We start from the raw sequence: 19688 nt of genomic DNA, 5'->3' as shown, positions 1-19688 counted from the left end.
ATCGTCAACCCTCTAACCTTTGGCGGTGGGCCCATCCTTCAGGTTACACTCTGGGTGATCGGCCCACTGCTCATTCATCATACTTTGGCGGTGGGCCGATTGCTCAGACAAACATGCTCTGGCCATGGCCAACACTCTGACCTTTGGCGGTGGGCCCATCCGTCATCTCATTCGTCATACTCTGGTGGTGGGCCGATTGCTCAGACAAACATGCTCTGGCCATGGCCAACACTCTGACCTTTGGCGGTGGGCCCATCTGTCATCTTACACTCGTGGCGATGGGCCCACTGCTCATTGATCATACTTTGGCTGTTACGCGGCAGCGAAACACGAGCGTCTAGTCGAGTCGTTACGAGACAAGGTCTTAGTCTAAGACACAAGTCCGTTCAAGTGACACTTCTGGCGATGTCTTCGCACTGAAGGTCGATCAGAGTTCGTTCTTATGACTCGTAGTAGCTGTCTGCTACTGACGGTCGATCTCAGTCAAAGGCAAGTGAAAAGCTGGTTTAATGGTAACCAGGTCGAGATGGGGATCCAGCTCGACAAGGTCGTCTACTTATACAAAAGGTATCCGCAGTACTACGCAGTAATGCGAAATCGTTCATTGGCCAGATAAGGTGAAACGATATCTGGGCAAGGTAACAGCGAGGAAGTAATATGTATGAGAAAGCTGAGTAAGGTCGTGAGAGATAATCAGTACTAATGGGGATAACGAGTCGTGTATCAGAACGAGGTAAAGATGAGGCGTACATGCACGTCTTGCATGCGCGATAAGAAAAAGGTCCGGAGTTGGATCCGGTGTAACCCTAGACTAGGGGTTCTGGACATCTGGGTAAAGAATCGGAGGTTGCGCTCCAATGAGTCACGTGTTGGATCACGTGGTCTGGTAACGTAAAGGGAACAAGGAAAAGAAAAAGAAAAGACGTGCCACAAGTGGGGAGCGTTGTAACATCAGCTCCCGTCTAACGTTTCTTGTCCCACAAGAAATATTGTGATCTTCATCGTCGTCGGGGGCAGTCGCGGACATAATGATCTCCTCCACATCTGTAGCATGTCCGCCGGCTGGTTCGTGATCCTTGTTCGGGGATACGTCCATTCCTGTAGGGATGACTGCGACGCGAAGAAGTGGATGCAGTCGAGAAAGATGGTTGGGATAACGGAGATCGTCCACTGGGTACGTGCGAACGAGGAGGGCGAGGTCGAACGGGAATTGGTTCTGGCGACGAGCGAGGAGTGGATGCGGGTATTCCATTAGTGGTGTATCCGAGGATGTGTCCGATGTCTTCGTCCCCATGCTCCCTCCAAATCTCCTGTGCTGTACGAGTGACCGTACTGCGCATCAACGACCAGACTTGGTCGACTCTGGTCCGGGCTCTACTCGTCCTTTCTTCTGCTGCGATGAGCTCTTGTCTGGCCGTCTGCATCCACTCGACCATTTCTAATGCTCGTTGCATGGAAACCACCGCTTGTCGATCTTGCGGGCGATTTCGTAAGGCGACGAGGATATCTGTGAAGTCGACAGGAACACGGATAGCCGAGACCAGACGTGTGGCAAATTCTTGTTCGTCCGATGCGTGACTGAGTTCGATAGAAGGTGAGGGCGATGAGGTTCGGATAAAGGGTGTCTGTGCTCGAGAGGGTACTCCATTGACAAGCGTGGGCGATGCGGGTATGCTCATAATTGTGGAGGCGACTTCAGCGAGTATGTTGTGAACAAGGTCGTCTATAGCGGAAGTGGGCATTGATGATATGTCGTTTTCTCCCCCTTTTATACCTTTCGGTCGTTAAGGGGATCGCGGTTATCTGTGATGTGAAATAGAATGTCGTGGATCCGGGTAATAATCAAATAGATGAAAATCCATTGGACGATAAAGAGTATTCCCACAGAGATAAGAGCTGCCTGATCAGTTCCAGGCATCATTCTGATCACCCCAGCCGTTAGCGTGCGGGCTGTCTCGCGTGAAGAGTGTGTGTTCGACAAGTCGTCTGATCAGGATTCGGTGGATGATCCAAAGAAAGGTGAGGGTTGTGCAGTGGAGGACGATTAGGAAGATGATGAGGAAAACCGTTATGGTAGTCATTCCGGGTTTCTTCTCCTCTACTGGATTCCCCTGGTCCTTTTATATGCATCGAGGATTCGCTTGGCATTCTGTAAATTGTGGGTAGGTTCCCACGAGTTTTCTGCTGAAGAATATCCCTTCCACTTGACTAAGTACCTCAGATGACCTCGGTACGTCTTGTGATTCAGGATGGCTTCAACTTCGTACTCTTCTTCGTTATCAACGACATCAGGTGGTGGGTTCACATAATTCGGACCATGTATGTCGTTTTCGCGATAAGGAGATAGAAGGGCAGCGTGGAATACGGAATGAACTCGCCAGGTCTTCGGGAGTTTGAGACGATAATTGGCTGGTCCAATGACTTCGACAATTTCGAATGGCCCCTCACGCTTTGGTGCTATCTTGCGCGAGGCGTAATTGACCTTCAGGTTCCTCGAGTCTAGCCAGACCTTCTGTCCTAGTGTAAACTTCGGTGATCCTTGTCTGACTCGGTCCGCCATCTGTTGTCGGGCTAACTCGTGCATGGCTAGCGCTTCTAGTCTTATCTTCTGCAACATGTCAAGCCTGGATTCAACCGATGGAATGTTCGTGGTCGGAAATACGGAAGGGAGTCCCCGTGGTTCATATCCCATCATGATGCGGAATGGGCTCATCTTCCGTGCCGAGTGTTCCCTTGTGTTATGACAAAACTCGAGGTCTGGCAGGCGGTCGGCCCATGTTTCAGGGTTGTTTCCGCAATAGAGTCGAAGATAGATTTCCAGCTCCTGGTTGACTCGCTCTGTTTCTCCGTCCGTCTGAGGGTGATAAGCTGTGCTCATTGATGATCTGATCTGGAGTAGTCGATTTAACTCTTGGAAGACCTTGGATGCGTATTGAGGTCCTCTATCCGAGATGATTCGGTCGGGTAATCCAAATCGCGAGTATACTTTGTCATGAAAAATCTTGGCCGTTCCTTCGGCTGTGATCGTTTTGAGGCAGGGCGTAAGAATCACCCCCTTCGTAAGGTCATGGTCTACTACGACCATAATTGAATCAAAACCGTTGGAAACGGGGAGGTCGGTAATAAAATCGGTGGTGCAACAGGAAAATGGTAATGCGTGTGGGTCGGCGGGAATTGGTTCCAAAGGAATACGAGTTGGATGAGTATTCGGTTTCATTTGTTGACAGGCGGCACAGCCTTCAACATAATTGTAGACAAATGTATACATGCCAGGCCACCAGAATTCACGACGTAACAGTTCAAGAGTATTGAACTTTCCAGGGTGACCCATGGCAGGGGAGTCGTGATGTAGTCGAACGAGATCACGACGAAGAGTTTCGGATGGTGGGACGTAAATCTTTCCCTTGTAGAGGATGACACCATCGCGAACTTCCCAGTCGGAAAGCGATGATTTCATGGGGAATGGCCCTTTGTGTGCAATCGCTTCGAGGGCTTCGTGAACAACGAGGTCTTTTGCTGCGTGATTCCTGATTTCGTCAAATAGAGTCGGGGAAATGGATCGCACGAATAGTGCGTTGGGTAAAAGAATGCGATCTTCGTTGTCACTTTCACTGTCATCGAGTCCATTACGACGAGAGAGCGCATCAGATTGGATCATCTGAGTGCCAGGGACATGGATGAGGTGAAGATCAAATTGTGATAATTTGAGACTCCATTGTGCCTGTCGGCAGTTTAAATTCTGAGCTGTACGGAAGTACGTGAGGTTCTTGTGATCACTGCGAACTTCGACGGGATGGGGAGAGCCTTCAAGATAATGGCGCCATTCAGTGAGGGCTCGAATAATTCCGAGGAGTTCGCGGTCGTAGATTTCGTAGTTCCGTTCAGCTGGATTGAGCGTCTGTGAAATGTAGGCACAAGGATGGAGTTCTCCATTGATATCGGCTTGGCGTAAAACTGCACCCGTAGCAAACTTGGAAGCGTCGGATTCAACAATAAATGGTTTTGCCTTGTCAGGCAGTAACAGTACTGGGGCGGTACTAAATCGTTGCTTCAATGTGTCGAAAGCTGTCTGACATTCTGTTGTCCATTCAAAAGGTGGAGATCCAGCGGCAGTGCGCGTAAGATTCGTCAATGGTTTGGCAATATCCGAGAAGTTGGCAATAAACTTCCGATAGAAGTTTCCAAACCCTAGGAAAGAGCGAACACCTTTTACCGTGCTTGGTTCAGGCCATTCCGCAATTCCTTTAAGTTTGATAGGGTCCATGCCAATGTAGTTTTCTCGAATGATCATGTCTAGGAATTCGACTTCTTTAACGTCAAAGAAACACTTTTCCGGTTTAAGGAATAAGTCGTTGTCTTTGAGTCGTTGGAGTATGCGTCGGGTTCGAACGTGATGTTCTTCCAAATCGTTTGAGAAGATGAGAATATCATCCATGTAAATGACTATCCATCCCTCGTCGATCATGTCCTTGAAGAGTGCGTTCATCATCATTTGGAAAGTCGCCGGGGAGTTGCAGAGTCCAAAGAACATGACCATAGGTTCAAAAAGTCCGCGATTTGTCTTAAATGTGCCCTTCCATTGGTCACCATCTTTGATTCTGACATTGTTATATCCGGAGCGTAAATCCATTTTCGTAAAGATTGATGCGCCTTTGAATTGATCCATAAGGTCAGAGATGAGCGGGAGAGGATAGGCGTTCTTCACCGTCCCTTCATTCAGGTATCGGTAATCCTGACAAGGACGTAGTGCTCCGTCTTTCTTTCCTACGAAGAAAAATGGTGAAGCCATGGGAGATTTCGACGGTCGGATGTATCCTTTTCGCAGATTTTCTTCCAGGAAGTCATCCATCGCTCCTTGTTCTTTGAGCGATAACGGATAGACTTTACAGTCGCGTGGAATAAAATCGGGTTTCAAGTCAATGGCGTGGTCCCAAGGCCTGGTTTCTGGAAAGCGTTCAGCTGCTTTCTTTTCAAAGACGGACTTCAAATCGTGGAGGTAGTTGGGGACCAACTCCTCGACGGTTTTGGGTTTGTCTACAGCTGATGCTTCTTTGTGTGCCTGTTGTGCCAATTCTTGTGATTTACCGGATGGTTTGTAAAAGACCGTATTCTGTGCGTTACAGAATAATGGGGATCGAGTACTGTGTGTCATTCTTCCAATGGCGGGGCCTCTCCGTATGGTGAAGACTGCGGTTTCAGTCTCTTCATTCGTCAAAGGTGACTCCTTCCTGATGGGTTCAAATATCCCAATGACTGGCTCTCCTGCGATATAGGATATAACTAGATCGTCGTCATCGAGCTGATCCATAGAGGATTCTGATGGTAGGTCATCTAGTTCGGTATCATTCCGCACTGCGGGTAACTCGCCACGCTCAGTGTTATCGGTCATGATTTCTCTGATAGATTCCGAATGCCCAAACGAGGTAGGGGAAGTTTCGGTGGTGATTAGCTCTGGGAGTCCATCTTCCTTGAAAATCGAAACTTCTTTATCTGGTGCATCTTCGACGGTGGGTTTCGGTGGCCATTTGGCCTCTTTACCAAACCAAAAGTCACCGGTTTCCCAGTTGATCATCGGATTGAGGCGTTTAAGCCACGGCATGCCGAGAAGTATGTTTTCTTTGCCAATGCCGGTCAAGAGGAAGCGAGTAAGCGTCTTCCTTCCTCCGATTTTCATCATCTTCCAGGTGCAATGAGTAATGGTACCCATTTGATTTGGTGTGCCATCTGCATTCATGACTGTAATCGGTTTCGGTAATTCCCATCTGATGAAATCGTTTTCTTCCGCAAAACAAATATTCATGAACGTTTCGGCTGCACCGGAATCGATCAAGGCTTCTGTTGTAACGTCTTCCTTCTCTCCCAACGAAATATTCACAGTGATTGAATTTCCGCTAGTGTTACAAATAACGAGGGGAGATACGGTAAGATGCGACGGTCCATGCATTACTAGTGGCCGTCGTCTCAAAAACCCAATTGGGTTCGTTCTTCGTCAGTCATGTCGTTGAAGACGTTTCGCACATAGGCGATCTGTTCCTCTCTGGTTTCTTCCTTCGACGTCTCCTTCTTCTGTGCGAGGTCTTCTCGCATCTTCTTGATCCATGTGATCGTGTCTGTGTCTAACCCGGGCTGTATCGTTCTAGCACGGGTGAAACTTCCAGACTGGGGGTGAAATTGTCTGTCGTTGGCTATATGGCCCTTCTTTCCGCATAGGAAACATAATCCTTCTTTCATTCTCTTCTGTCGCTCGTCTGGGGATAAGCGCGAGATATTGACACAATCAACATCCATCGCGTTTGGATCCTTTGCAGAAGCCGAGTAGTAGGGACGATGGACAGATCGGCCCTTTCCTCGCGTCGTCGTAGTGGCTCCTCGCTTGAAGATCTGAGCAGATCTCCATTGGTTATCAAACCGCGAGGCGTATTCGTACCACTTGTCAAGTGTCTTGGGCATGCTTTCCATCCCATATATCCTTTGTCGGAGTGGGTCGTTAAGTCCCCACTTGAAATACTCGATATTTCCGGCATCTTCTAGTTTCGCCTTGGATTCAAGCGATCGGAATTCGGCAATGTAGTCGTCCGCAGTACGAGTTCCTTGCTTAATGTTACGCAGCAAGGTACGAGCGGTTTCTTCAATATTTTCATCGCCAAATGCTTTGTTCACACTTGCAATGAAGTCTCTCCAACTCCCATAAGAAAGGAAGTCATCATTGGTGAGTTCCGTTTCTATGAAGCTCTGTGCCCATGATCCTGCTGTTCCTCCTTGCATGTGCGATAGCACGAATGCGATCTTCTGATTGTCCTCCTGGTAGACATGGCTATTTCCGGCCATGTAGTTCTTGCATTGGTTTATAAATTCCCTAAGCTTCGAACGGTCTGAACCGTTGAAGATCTCGGGTTTTCTAAAACCAAGTTCCTTCTGGCTAGCATGGTGACGTCCTTCATCCATGGTAACTGTAGCCATCGGTGGTATGTAATCGGGTACGATTGGTGCAAGAGTCGGTTGGGGTACAGGATTCTGGGCAGGGGGGTTCCAAGGGGCGTCTGGTCTTTCTCCTGGATAGGAGGTCGTTATACCGCTGTCTGCGATGTGCTGGAGCACTATTCCACCAAGATTATGGGGAAGTGTCCTTTCAAATTCCTCTGGGGAGTAGTCGAAGTTGTGATTGTCTGGCCTGATGAATACAGGCCTTCCTCCTATGAAATGTGCGTTTCGTTCTGTGCTCCACTCCGCTTGGGATGGGAGGTGCTCGCGGTACTGCTCTGGAAGAGCGGTCGGGTTGATGTAGTTAAAATCCAGCGTGGATAAATTCTTCTGTGTGGCCTATGTCTACACATAGACTGCACACCGTCCTTAACTAAGTGGGTTCGTTCGTCGTCGGCTAACAAGCCTGTAGAGTGTCTTCTGTCTTCAAACTGATACACCTATTTGCTGATTGCTCGAGTGATTACCTCAGCCTCCTCGGCCTATTGGTCTCTCGGACAGACCCCTCTCCGAAGATGAGTGATCAGTCTATCCCTTCAGCTACCTCGATTACAGAGTAATCTCAAGCGGTGCTTTAGCAATCGAATCGGGTGTATCGTTCAGTCTTCAAGGTTCGGTCCGGTCGGTAGTTCGTTGTTAGACTCTAGGAAGTCACAGAGAGTAATAAGATCTCGACCTAATGTTACGCGGCAGCGAAACACGAGCGTCTAGTCGAGTCGTTACGAGACAAGGTCTTAGTCTAAGACACAAGTCCGTTCAAGTGACACTTCTGGCGATGTCTTTGCACTGAAGGTCGATCAGAGTTCGTTCTTATGACTCGTAGTAGCTGTCTGCTACTGACGGTCGATCTCAGTCAAAGGCAAGTGAAAAGCTGGTTTAATGGTAACCAGGTCGAGATGGGGATCCAGCTCGACAAGGTCGTCTACTTATACAAAAGGTATCCGCAGTACTACGCAGTAATGCGAAATCGTTCATTGGCCAGATAAGGTGAAACGATATCTGGGCAAGGTAACAGCGAGGAAGTAATATGTATGAGAAAGCTGAGTAAGGTCGTGAGAGATAATCAGTACTAATGGGGATAACGAGTCGTGTATCAGAACGAGGTAAAGATGAGGCGTACATGCACGTCTTGCATGCGCAATAAGAAAAAGGTCCGGAGTTGGATCCGGTGTAACCCTAAACTAGGGGTTCTGGACATCTGGGTAAAGAATCGGAGGTTGCGCTCCAATGAGTCACGTGTTGGATCACGTGGTCTGGTAATGTAAAGGGAACAAGGAAAAGAAAAAGAAAAGACGCGCCACAAGTGGGGAGCGTTGTAACATTGGCAGTGGGCCCATCAATGGCGATAACATGCTCTGGCGTCGGCCCACCCTCTGACCTGTGGCGGTGGGCCCATTGCTTAACAGTTACAACACTGTAATATGCCCTGCTAGTGGGCTGAGCACTGGGAGAAGAACACTAGCGGTGGGCCCACTGCTAGTATCCCACACATGAAAGATATGGGCCCACTGCTGGTAGAGGTCAACATGGTGACAATGGGCCGACGTCCGCTGGCTGTCCAGTTCATGACAATGTCAGGGTAAATGGGAGTTCAGTTCAGGTAACATGACCGAAAGGTGTGGGAAGCGTGCACCGAACCATTTGAGTAGATTGATCTTATAAATGCAGGCGATGTCATATGTAAAAATCAAATGCTGCAGCTCCTCCAACCCAGCGAGCGTGCCGGCAAGTGCGAAGTCCATGTGTCCAAACCTTGCTGGAGATGTCAGCTAGAGCTCTCAGCATGTATCATGGTAACACACCGCTCTCCCTTTTGTAGATCCACCATAGCGGCTGGCCGGAAACAGCTGTGGCGTATACAAATCACTGCAACCACGCCACTGACTTCGAGGTTGCGAAATTTCCCTGGGTGTTGTGCGCATGCAACTTTGAATCCACTGCACATTTCAGGCTGAAGGTCTGGTCAGCATCATTATAGTGTGCCACTTCGAACACATACCGCAGGCTCCGCCTCGATTGAATCCATGTATTCTTTCATCTTCTCCGGGTGAACAAAATAGCCTTGTCCCAATCCCAGACTCACATCGTCTGGATCATCATGCTTGCGTTTCTTCTGAAGACCATGATTGCCATTCCCACCAAGCTCACATACGTGTATATACCTGGCCCTCGACTTGTGAGATCGTACAGTGAGTGCACTAGGAAGATATACACTCACGCGAGGCTGGGCGGTGTCTCCATCCAATTGGCTGACATATTCACCCCGGGCCAGGGGCACGTATAGCATGGCACTGTCAGCGATTGGGGATCACAGTTCGGCATGACCAGACCATGGTAGTTGCCGCTGCACTTCAAGATGGTAAGATGTCGCCAAATCCTGCTGATGATGTTGAATTCTCAATAGTGATTCTGGATACATCAATCAGAAACGCCGCTGTTAGCTATGAAGTGTAACACCGACCTTGACTTTTTGTGATGCCGAATTATTAGTCAAGCGCCGCAACGTGTATACGAAGTCATAGGCACCCTTCTTCGATGTCAAAGCATGCATGTGTCACTCTCTCAGCAGCTGCATGGTGAACACACTCTCTGGGTGCTCTAAGGTGGCCGGAAACAGGCCTGAATGCAATAACTGAGAGACTCGGCCAGGTGCACCATCGCAATGACACCACTGCACCCAAGCCTCGTGAACGCCATTGGAATGTGTTACTACCATCCTGGAAGGTGTTTGACCACGAGAGGCGGTCGGACAGAGTGTGCCCTCATGACCGAGGTTAAAAGTGTAGCCCAGGGTCGACAGATCGACTTTCTCAAAAAACTCGCCATTCCATACATCAATCCAATGAAATGGATCGTTGCGATGAGCCGCTGAGATACACGCACTGCACTGACCATTGCTTTGAAAACAATCACGGCATCGAGCCAGTGAGGACGTCCCACACACGCACTGGCCTGGAATCTCAGGATGCACCTCCGCAAATAGAATGTCCGCGAGAAGCTCCGGAAAGTGGGGCGTCCATTCAGCCATGACCCACGAGACCCCATTCTAGCATCATCGAATAAGTGTTTGTCGAATAAATGTTTGAACTAAAATCTCGAGAGTAGGCTCACCTTCTCCTTGCATTTGACGTCGCCCTTGCTGGGCCCAGGCTGCGACGTGCGGTCAGCATCTCCCGCCTCAACGTTGATGGTGTCAGCTTCATAGACAGGCAGTTCGGAATTTTCAGAGACCTTGCGCTTCTTGGATGGAGACTTCGTGGTGAATCGAACTTCAGTATCAAGTAAATGGTGGCGACCGTGCACGTCGGCATGGAGTTTCTTCGAGACCAGAGTGACTTTGTGTGGAGGTGAGTGAAAAGCAATACCATTGGTCTTTGCAGCGTGTCGCTTCATTGCTGCAGAAAGGTATGGTGAGGGAGGCTCCAGTAGTAGCATTCATACTCACAGAAAGAAGCGAAGTAGGAAAGGGACTCGCTCGTGCAAGACCTCACCGGGTATTCGGCAGAAAACAGATTTACTGTACAAAGAGGTCAGGGGTGCGCGTACAATAATGATCGAACATGTCTGAAGCAACGGCACATCTAGCACTTCTATCGTATAGTAAAATACAACCACGCAACAGCCGGGAAGGCCGCTTCAAAGTCCCGGCATACAGTGAGCTCATGTCAGCTTCGACATCTGAACAGCGGGAAACCTCGCACACTTACACGTCAAGCAGACACCCCATAGCGATATAGACATATTCCTCCACACTGATAATATATGTAAGTCAGCAATACAACACCGAGAAAACAGGTATACGTACTTGGGATCACTCCAATGTCCACGGAGAAGTCTTGAGTAAGGACCGTTCTCGACGTACCTTGTCTTCGCTGATGATCACTCGACCACTGGTAATACCAGCAGGAGCGATCATAAACCAAGGTCTCACTGTGGCCATATGGCCACGGGAGCACCAAGGTGCTTGAGGTGGAGGGCGACTTGTTGAAAATCCTCTAAGTTCAAAGATCAGATTATCTCCGAGATAATCCAATCTAGTCGGAGATTCATTCAAAGTCCAATCAGCGCTCAGCCACTTTCAATCTTCAGACTCAGCATGTCAGAGTCTAAAGCACTTATGCTGATCGCAGGATTATCCTGCGCTCATCAGTATCACCCTCGAGCTCGTCGTCCCCTTCGGTCTTTTTTGCGCTCTTTTTCTGTGAGTCTCATCTCACGGATTTTCTACTGATCCCCTCCTCAAAATCAGAGTGTGAACAGGAGGCATATGTCTTCTGAACACCTCTAAGGTCGGCAGCTGTGCGCAAGGAGATATCACTCTCCTTGCCTGGCTGATCCAGCAAGATTTGTGGTCGCAACACGCTCGCCACTGAGTGACGGAGAGCAGTTTCAGGCTGCCAAGCCTGCGGTTTACTGTAGGATTTTTTTCCCATCTCCAATCTCTCTGAACAGGCAAATCGACATCGCGCATGAGTGTCTTTCGCCATTGCTTCACCATTGAGCGTGCTCTCACACTGATGTGATACCATGCCTACCATGGCTCTCGCAATCCAGGTACCTGCTGGAGGATTTTTCCGTCGTGCTAACCAGCATTCCTGAGACGCCGGGAAGCTTAAAAATCTATCGCTTTGCAAACAATTATCCGGGGTTACCAGGGTATGTGATAGTGTTCGATTCCTGACGCTAATTCTTATTATGTTGTTAGGGGAACAATGGCACCAAGACGTGGCCACACTTCAGCGAAGAGGCGGCAGAATGGTCGCGGATATGGTGAATATGCTCCCGTCACTTAGCGTCGCACCCGAGCTAATTGCTCTTTCATAGGCCCATCTTCTTGTGAATCAAGATCACAAAGCCGAGGAGGCAGATCGGCTCAGCAATCTCACGGCTCGGTCTTGGTCTCGCAAGCACCGGGAGCATCAACATCCAGTGAAGTGGCAGCATTACTGGCTCAAACACCTGATGTGCTGCCTTCGGTGCAGACAGGCGATGTCGATGTCCCGATTGGTCCCCCAGTATTAGCTCGCACCGAGCATTTGTTGGGTAAGCAGTAGTCCTATGCCAGTCGAGAACATTGCTGAAGGGAACTCAGGCTATCGAGGCAGCACACTGGCATTTGACAGTGTGCTAGCAGCACAATTTCCACTGCGAAGTGACGGTGTTATCACGACGGCCAATGCTTCATGGATACTGCAATTTCCGGAAGTTGAAGACGGCCAGATCGCGACACGCGTTGACGGAAGATGAGGCCCTCAGGAGTACACTAGATGGCCACAGAGCTACGATACTAAGATCGTTCACCACATGTGCATCCCGACGATGCCGGCGCTCCTCGAGATAAAAGCGAAGGTGCTACACCAGCGTTTGTACAACACAGATTGGGAGGAGGACCTGAGCTGTGGGGTGCCCCAGCTCGGATTTCTGTCCAAAACAGTCGGAGAACCCCTGCTGTGTGCAGCTCGTGCAGTCCAGGAAAGATTTGTGAACGAGATCAGTCCGCAGTCGAAGAAGAATGTGTTTGGGTTGCAGCTGTTCCTCATTCTTTCTCAGTGTTTAGACTGCCTACTCCACCTGCCCATGTTTCCTTCGCATGCTGTCGCTCTAGGCGCACACACACAGTGCCTAGTACTAGAATTGTGGGGTTACCTGACTTATGTTTCGATCGTCGCTCCCCGCATCGCTGATGGGAGGTATGATGCCCGCGGGGCCACACTTCCCATTCGCGGTGCCTTCACTGTGGATGGGGCTGTCGCACAGGAGTTATTCTGCGTCGGCATTCCGTTCTGGTTTATCCAGACATTGACGCACCGGACTGTTATTTTGAAGGTGGTGCAGCCTCTTCTGGTAAACAGTGCTTTGAGCCTTGCACTGGAGGCAAAAGTGGATGTTCTGCCTTGGAACAGTGTCTGAACATCCAAGGAACAGATTACATTTTTGGACATGTCACATGTTCTGAACATGGTAAGGAACATCTAATATGTCTCGCACAATGTTCCATTGGAGAGCATGCTGGAGACATGTTGCATGTACCATTCTGGAACATATAATATGTCTCACACAATGTCTCATTGGAGAATGTCCTGCAGACTTGCTGCATGTTTCATTCTGGAACATTTATCATTTTGCTACTATATTCTGGGCTTGTCTCTTGGTGCAATATGCTCTGTATAATAAGGATTTTCCATGGCCAAACACATTACATTTCTGGCTGCTGTTAATCTTCAGAACATTGTGAGAAGATGTTAAGTGCTCCTACTCCAAATATACAAGATGTCCTGGGCACCAAGAACATCTGCAGTACATGTATGATACATACTAAAATTTTACTAAAATTTTACATGTACTGCAAATGTTCTTGGTGCCCAGGACATCTTGTATATTTGGAGTAGGAGCACTTAACATCTTCTCACAATGTTCTGAAGATTAACAGCAGCCAGAAATGTAATGTGTTTGGCCATGGAAAATCCTTATTATACAGAGCATATTGCACCAAGAGACAAGCCCAGAATATAGTAGCAAAATGATAAATGTTCCAGAATGAAACATGCAGCAAGTCTGCAGGACATTCTCCAATGAGACATTGTGTGAGACATATTATATGTTCCAGAATGGTACATGCAACATGTCTCCAGCATGCTCTCCAATGGAACATTGTGCGAGACATATTAGATGTTCCTTACCATGTTCAGAACATGTGACATGTCCAAAAATGTAATCTGTTCCTTGGATGTTCAGACACTGTTCCAAGGCAGAACATCCACTTTTGCCCCCAGTGTTGAGCTCTCCTGGCCAAGGATTTCCCGACAGACACTTCCAGGTTCTGGCCTCCTGCATATGCCAGGTGAATGGCCCTCCTGGATGCTTCACGAGGTGACAAGCACGCTCTGCGACACGTGTTTACCCACCCTTGAGGAGGCGATATCCTCCAACGCCACGGAACCCTCGGCCAAGCGACATAAGTCCTCAGAAGAAGTGGAGACCGTGCCGCGTGAACCTGGCACCGGTGGTCTTGGCATCGTACCTGTTAGGGATGCCACCAAGAAGCAGGAAAAGACCCACCATGGCAAACGGGGCAAGCAGACCAAGCCCGATGCAAGTGCGAGCAGCACACATAGTCTGCACCCATCGCTGTCTCACCATTCGACCGACGCGATGGTCAGCCCAGCATGGTCAGAGGTGCTAGCTGCGGTTTCACCATTGCCCGCCCCGGTGAAGGTGGCGACATATTTCTTTCCGCTGCCATTCCTTTTCAGTGGTGATGGCGACAAGATTCGCCAATACCTGCACAGTTATGTGCACATCCGTGGCTTCTGTCACCAGCGACTTCTCGATCTCACGATTGGCAGGCTTCCGTTGAAGATAGCGGAGTGGAGAGATGGTTTGTGGGGAGATTATGGGCTGGATGAGAGGCTGGAAGGACCTGCGGTGGACAGCACCAATTCAGTGGATGGCGGTGCCATGTCCGCGAGCATTGTCCGGACGACATCAACGTCTCTTGAGCATGTGGGTGCGAAGGTCAATGAAAAGCATGAACGGCAGCAAAACATCCGACAGCTGTTCGCGCACAGTGGACTTATGAGTTCATATGACGAGACGGTGATGCCCCATTGGGGCTTCGATCTGGTCTCACTCGCTCAGGCGGAAACCTTTCATGCACACATTTTGTGGGAAGTGCATGAAACCAACTGGCGGTGTGAGCTGGTGGCACTAGATGTGAAGCTCTCGAGTTCAGCAAGCTGGGGTTCATTGCAGCGCTCCCACTGGGAGCGCCAGGCTCAGGTTGCGAAAGTGTGGGACTCGAGCCTATTTAGCTCAGCATTTTCGGTAGCACCTGCTTGGAAGCAAGATGCAGCAATGTTTTGTTGGGTCCCGGCTGACAAGGAAGGATGGGAGAAATGCTGGCCGAATCTCAGCAGTTTCATCGCGCTCGCTGCACGATGGCCCAATCTCCCTGAAGTGCTGTGAGTTGACCCGAGCGCTGTGGACTGCTACGGTGCAGACGAGTACACCCGTGTTCAGAGTGCTGCCATGCACTTCTATGTGACGTCATTTGTGCAAGTGTTCCACCGCCTCCCAGTCGCACCCATGCAACTCTCGTAGAGTATCTGTCATCAAATTTGTCGTATTAGTGATCTCGCAATGTAAATGATTCTCCATTGATTCTGCGTGACACGGTGAGCTGTTCTCATTTACTGCTTGTTGTCGTTCTACAATAGCTGAGTCATCCTTCCTTTCTCCTCGATTTGAATGGCACTGATTTATTCCCTGTCACAGTTCAATATATTTCGTATTGGGATATCCGTGTCTAAACCCTAATTGCGCACAACTCATCCCGATCAGTATGTAAGTATTTGGTCTACTCTTCACGCTATAAAAGCAGAACTAAAGTCTGCAAATCTCTAGCTTGACCATGCATCGTACCAACCCTCAAGTTAAAGCCATTGTCAACGGCCTTTTACCGAGTCGCCAGCTCTTGCGCACCTCAGTGACGATGTGCACAGTCAGCCCAGCGATTTCGCACTTGGTAGCTACCAGTTATGGTGTCACCAACGCGTGCACACTCGGTTTGATGTTCGAGATAGTAAGTTGAATACTATGTCTTTCTACATTGGAGCATTAATTAAGTCGCACAGTGCACACATTTGACAAAGTGTCTGCGTCATCTCAAGCTCCTTGCAGTTCAATTGTCGCCGGCGCAAGCCCAGCAATGCCGCCATGAGGTGAATGCATTGGACCCGCCTGCTGTTCTTGGTGGGGCAGACCTCCTCCCGTCGTCCAGCCCACCGGCGACACCGTCGATGCGCGTGCCATTGACCCCATCGACACTTCATGGCTCTCAACGCAGTAGCGACTCTTATGCCCCGAGCTCACCATCGATTTCATCTTCGCTCTCGGTGGAGGCACGCCGACGAGGTTGACCCCCGCTTGACTCTCAAGTCATTTGGGTGCGCGTGCTTAGTGAAGTATGTCTTACAGTAATTATAATTATTTCGGGAACTGATGTTCTATCTAGGGTTCCCATGACCCCACCTTAATCGCAGCATGGGGCATTCGCCGTGCTGAATACCTCGAGTTTGCATTCAAGCAGAGGGCCATCATTGACGCCCTGGGCATCGACGATGGTGATGAGTTATCGTATCAGCAGTTTTGTCCGCACTTGCGCCAGTTCATTGATTACCCCAAGCATACCCACAAGCAATACTTCTTACCGGGCGATATTCCAATCTACCGTGTCAAGGGCAGCGATTGGATGCCCTCCGTGGAGCGGATTGATGCGATCGGTCGCAACGTGAACTTGAACTCTAGCTCCGGCGCGGGGCCGAGTGGATGCGGAGGTGCACGTAAACATGCACTGTCTGATGCACCGGACAACAGAAGGAGAAAGGTGGTGGTGAAGGCGAAGAAGCCTGTGGACTGCGATATAGAGTTGACAGATAATGAGTTAGACAGCGAAATCGTGGAGATTGACGAGGGCAGAGAAATTATCTACGTATTCTAGAGGCAATCAATGTCATTCATGCATCCCTGGCTCTGTGTTTGACATGCGTGCGAGGTCCTGGCGAGGCCTCCATACCCTTGACTCACGGGTATATCGGTTGTTGCCAAGTTGCATGTGCTAAGATCGGTGCGCTTCATCTCTCGCCGTGCAATGTCTCTAACAGTTCCACTTTCAAGCAATGTCACTGCATTCAGATCTCCCGCGAGATCGGTGAGTGAATTTCAGGCTAAACATGCAAGTCCGGTCAATTAACCAGAAATTCAGGAGCACTGTGTCGAGTGCGGATTGAATCGGACTGGGCTTGGTGCATTTCTGCTGCCCAGCACGTTATCTACTATGGTGAGTTCATGTGCTCTTACTGTTGTTCTCACTCTTACTTGGGGTTGTATTCTCAATGGCGACACCCCCGACTATTATTACCAAGGACAAGCGCATCCATTGGAAGACTGCGGAGTGCAACATACTCGATGAGAAGTGCGCCATGTTTCTTCAGTGCTCGAGTGCCGAAGAACAAGATAAAGTCAAGCATGCCACCGTGGCAGCATTGAAGGCCGAGTTCACCCGCTTTCATGGCATATCAGACGAGGTGCTGAGTGAGGTAAGTTTGGATATAACTACAACGACAGACAATGACGGACTTCATTACAGAAGGTACATAACTATCTGAGAAATGAGAATCAGCATGAGAAGAAGGCAGAACCGCGCGCCTCCTTCCGCGACAAGTCAATCTTCACGCCATGCTCACGCCTTCCTGGCCCGAGCCGAGTCTGGGCCAGGGATGAGGTGAATATTGCCGCAGTGAGGGAGGAGGTGGGTAAACTCGAAGATGAGGGGAAAGTCAACTCAGCCAACCATGCAGCAGTGACGAGCTCGATCAAAGCTAGCCATTATAAGGCTCTATCGGAGGAGGAGAAGAAGGAATGGGAGGACATTATGAAGCACAAGCGTGAGAAGAAGGGGAAGCAGATTCATGACGAGGAAATCAAGCAGTGAGTGTCGCCATGTTGCGCTGCGATCCCGACAACTGATTGGTGACAATAGCAACCAATCAGTTCTCTTCTACAAGGTTGCTGATGATCTCCACGCATTGATCGGTGATGGACATGGACAAGCAGGAGAGGACGTTGTCTTCCACCTTCGAATGGTGTACAAGCCGCGTGACAGCCCGCCGCAGTCGACCTGGTATGTCATGGAATATCTCCTGCACATCATACTGACATTGGACCCAGTGTTGACGTCACGCGTAATGATGACGTGCAGGGTTTCAACAAATTCGAAGGAGGGAACACTGCCAAGGGGGAGCGCTGGGCGCGTTATGTTGGCGAGCTTTATCGTAAGTTCCTTCTAATCGACCACTTGCGAATACTCACAATAAACGCGATGTAGCAATCGCCCCTGTTCCTACATTGGATCGCGGGTCCGATGGAATGCCTCTCTTACCAGAAGTCGAGAAGAACTGGACATTTACGCGCTGCGGAGAACAACTGAAACTATACATAGAAGCGATGTGGAGTACGTATGATTTTTTTATCTAAATATATAGCATTATTGACTACTGACAGAGCATGCACATGCCCGGAATGGCGACATACCCAATCTTCCATGGGACTCGCTCTGCAATGCTACGTGCAATGTCGTATCAGAGGGTTGGCAAGGATCCATTGGGGATCCATTGGACATGGGCCCGGCGGAGGTGATGGGGCTCTACCTTCGCATGCTCATGGCACAAAATGACGCCGACGCATTCCACTTTGTGCCGGACCCCATTGTTACTTGAGCTCTCACTGCAACCAATGGTGATCTTGATCGTGCCGTGGATCTTGATGATGAGGATGCTACAAGACACAGTGCCCTTTCACAGGTGGACAGCGAGGACGATGATGAGGATGCTGTGGTGCTGACACCGTCGCGCAAGAAACTCCCCCTCAGGCAGGTGAAGAAGACTAGTGCTGAGTTACCCCAGAGCAGTGTGCAACTCAACAATCGCCACCTCAACGGCGCCGGTGATGGTGTTAGCGAGGGCGCAGCTCGCAGCATCGATGATGGTGAAGGGCGCATCATTCACAAAGGCAAAGGACGCGGCATCGTCATCGACGAACATTGCGGCATCGTCGTCGACGAACGTTGCGGCATTGTCGACAACGAAGGTCACAATGTCGTCGAGGTCAAAGGCCTCAGCGTCATCAAGGGCAAGGGCTGTGCCTTCGTCAAGAGCAAAGGCCACGACGTCATCGGAGGCGAAGGATGTGGTGTCATCGGGGGTGAAGGTCATGGCATTGTCCAGGGCAGTTGCGACATCGTCGAGGGTGAAAGTCACGGCGTTGTCGGGGGCGAGGGACGCGGTGTCGTCGAGGGCAGTCGCGGCATCATTGAGGGTGAAGGCTTCGGCGTCGTCAAGGGCAAAGGCCATGGTGTCATCGAGGGCAGTCGCAGCACTGTCGAGGACGAAGCACGTGGTGTCATCGAGAGCGAAGCACGCGGTGTCGTCGAGGGCAAAGCATGCGGTGTCATCGAGGGCGAAAGTTGCGAAGGCGAAGGCAGCAGTGTTGGTGAGAACGTTGACGGTGGCGAAGGCATAGGCAACACCGAGGGTGGTAATGACAGTGATATGGATGCTGATGGAGAGGTTGATCCTGGTGAAGATGTGGAACTCGACAATAGCACCGGGCAGGAGATGCAAGTCAAGATGGGGATGAAGCGCAAGCGGAATGATAGGTATGTTTTCTCCTTATTGCACTCATCCACAGCACTCCTACTTATATCATCGGTGCAGACAACTTCCGCACACTGCTGCAGCAAAGAAGGGGAAGGCTGTAGTCATTGTTAAGAAATCCTCATATGTTATCCTGACTACCCTCATGTGTATATGATCTGATTTGTATTTCTTACTAGCGTGGTCACTAAGGTGAAACATGCTACTCGTGCGACCACTGCACCGCGAAGGGCTAGTCGCCTTGCGGGGCGCAGCTAATGAATGGGTGACATTTTGCCTATGATACTTTAAGTTCAGATCACCATTGACCTTGTATGCTGTTGCTTCACTTCTGTTCTGTTCCTTACCAGTCGGGATAATCTTGAGATCATCTTCTTACTTCACTTCTGTGCTGTTCCTTACCAGTCGGGATAATATTTGGATCATTTTCTTACTTCACTTCTGTTCTGCTCCTTACCAGTCGGGATAATGTTCAGATCATCTTCTTACTTCATT

General features: G+C 49.7%; 5 protein-coding genes across 5 annotated transcripts; 3 read left to right on the top strand and 2 right to left on the bottom strand.

The window, feature by feature from the left end:
* Positions 1–874: 874 nt before the first annotated feature.
* On the bottom strand, positions 875–1294 carry SCP_0105930 (hypothetical protein; the record flags this gene model as incomplete). Its single annotated transcript, XM_027752823.1, has 1 exon — positions 875–1294. The coding sequence occupies one exon, from the start codon at positions 1292–1294 to the stop codon at positions 875–877; it is 420 nt and encodes a 139-aa protein (XP_027608624.1).
* Positions 1295–2098: 804 nt separating this feature from the next.
* Positions 2099–10374, bottom strand: SCP_0105920 (Transposon Tf2-9 polyprotein; the record flags this gene model as incomplete). Its single annotated transcript, XM_027752822.1, has 5 exons — positions 2099–5724; positions 5970–7320; positions 9865–9868; positions 9930–10027; positions 10093–10374. The coding sequence occupies 5 exons, from the start codon at positions 10372–10374 to the stop codon at positions 2099–2101; spliced, it is 5361 nt and encodes a 1786-aa protein (XP_027608623.1).
* Positions 10375–12300: 1926 nt separating this feature from the next.
* SCP_0105910 (hypothetical protein) lies at positions 12301–12891 on the top strand (the record flags this gene model as incomplete). The annotated part of the gene is made up of 1 exon (XM_027752821.1): positions 12301–12891. The coding sequence occupies one exon, from the start codon at positions 12301–12303 to the stop codon at positions 12889–12891; it is 591 nt and encodes a 196-aa protein (XP_027608622.1).
* Positions 12892–13839: 948 nt separating this feature from the next.
* SCP_0105900 (hypothetical protein) lies at positions 13840–16480 on the top strand (the record flags this gene model as incomplete). Its single annotated transcript, XM_027752820.1, has 5 exons — positions 13840–14942; positions 15256–15324; positions 15385–15562; positions 15615–15875; positions 15995–16480. 5 exons carry the CDS (start codon positions 13840–13842, stop codon positions 16478–16480), a joined length of 2097 nt encoding a protein of 698 aa, XP_027608621.1.
* Positions 16481–16874: 394 nt separating this feature from the next.
* On the top strand, positions 16875–19350 carry SCP_0105890 (hypothetical protein; the record flags this gene model as incomplete). The annotated part of the gene is made up of 8 exons (XM_027752819.1): positions 16875–17078; positions 17129–17469; positions 17522–17662; positions 17710–17813; positions 17867–17992; positions 18043–18248; positions 18312–19195; positions 19254–19350. 8 exons carry the CDS (start codon positions 16875–16877, stop codon positions 19348–19350), a joined length of 2103 nt encoding a protein of 700 aa, XP_027608620.1.
* Positions 19351–19688: the final 338 nt, after the last annotated feature.

Source organism: Sparassis crispa (assembly GCF_003851025.1).
Source record: "Sparassis crispa DNA, contig_000000F, whole genome shotgun sequence".
NCBI lineage: Eukaryota > Fungi > Basidiomycota > Agaricomycetes > Polyporales > Sparassidaceae > Sparassis > Sparassis crispa.
The sequence above is the reverse complement of the archived record's forward strand: the minus strand, read 5'-3'. Positions and strand labels throughout refer to the sequence as shown.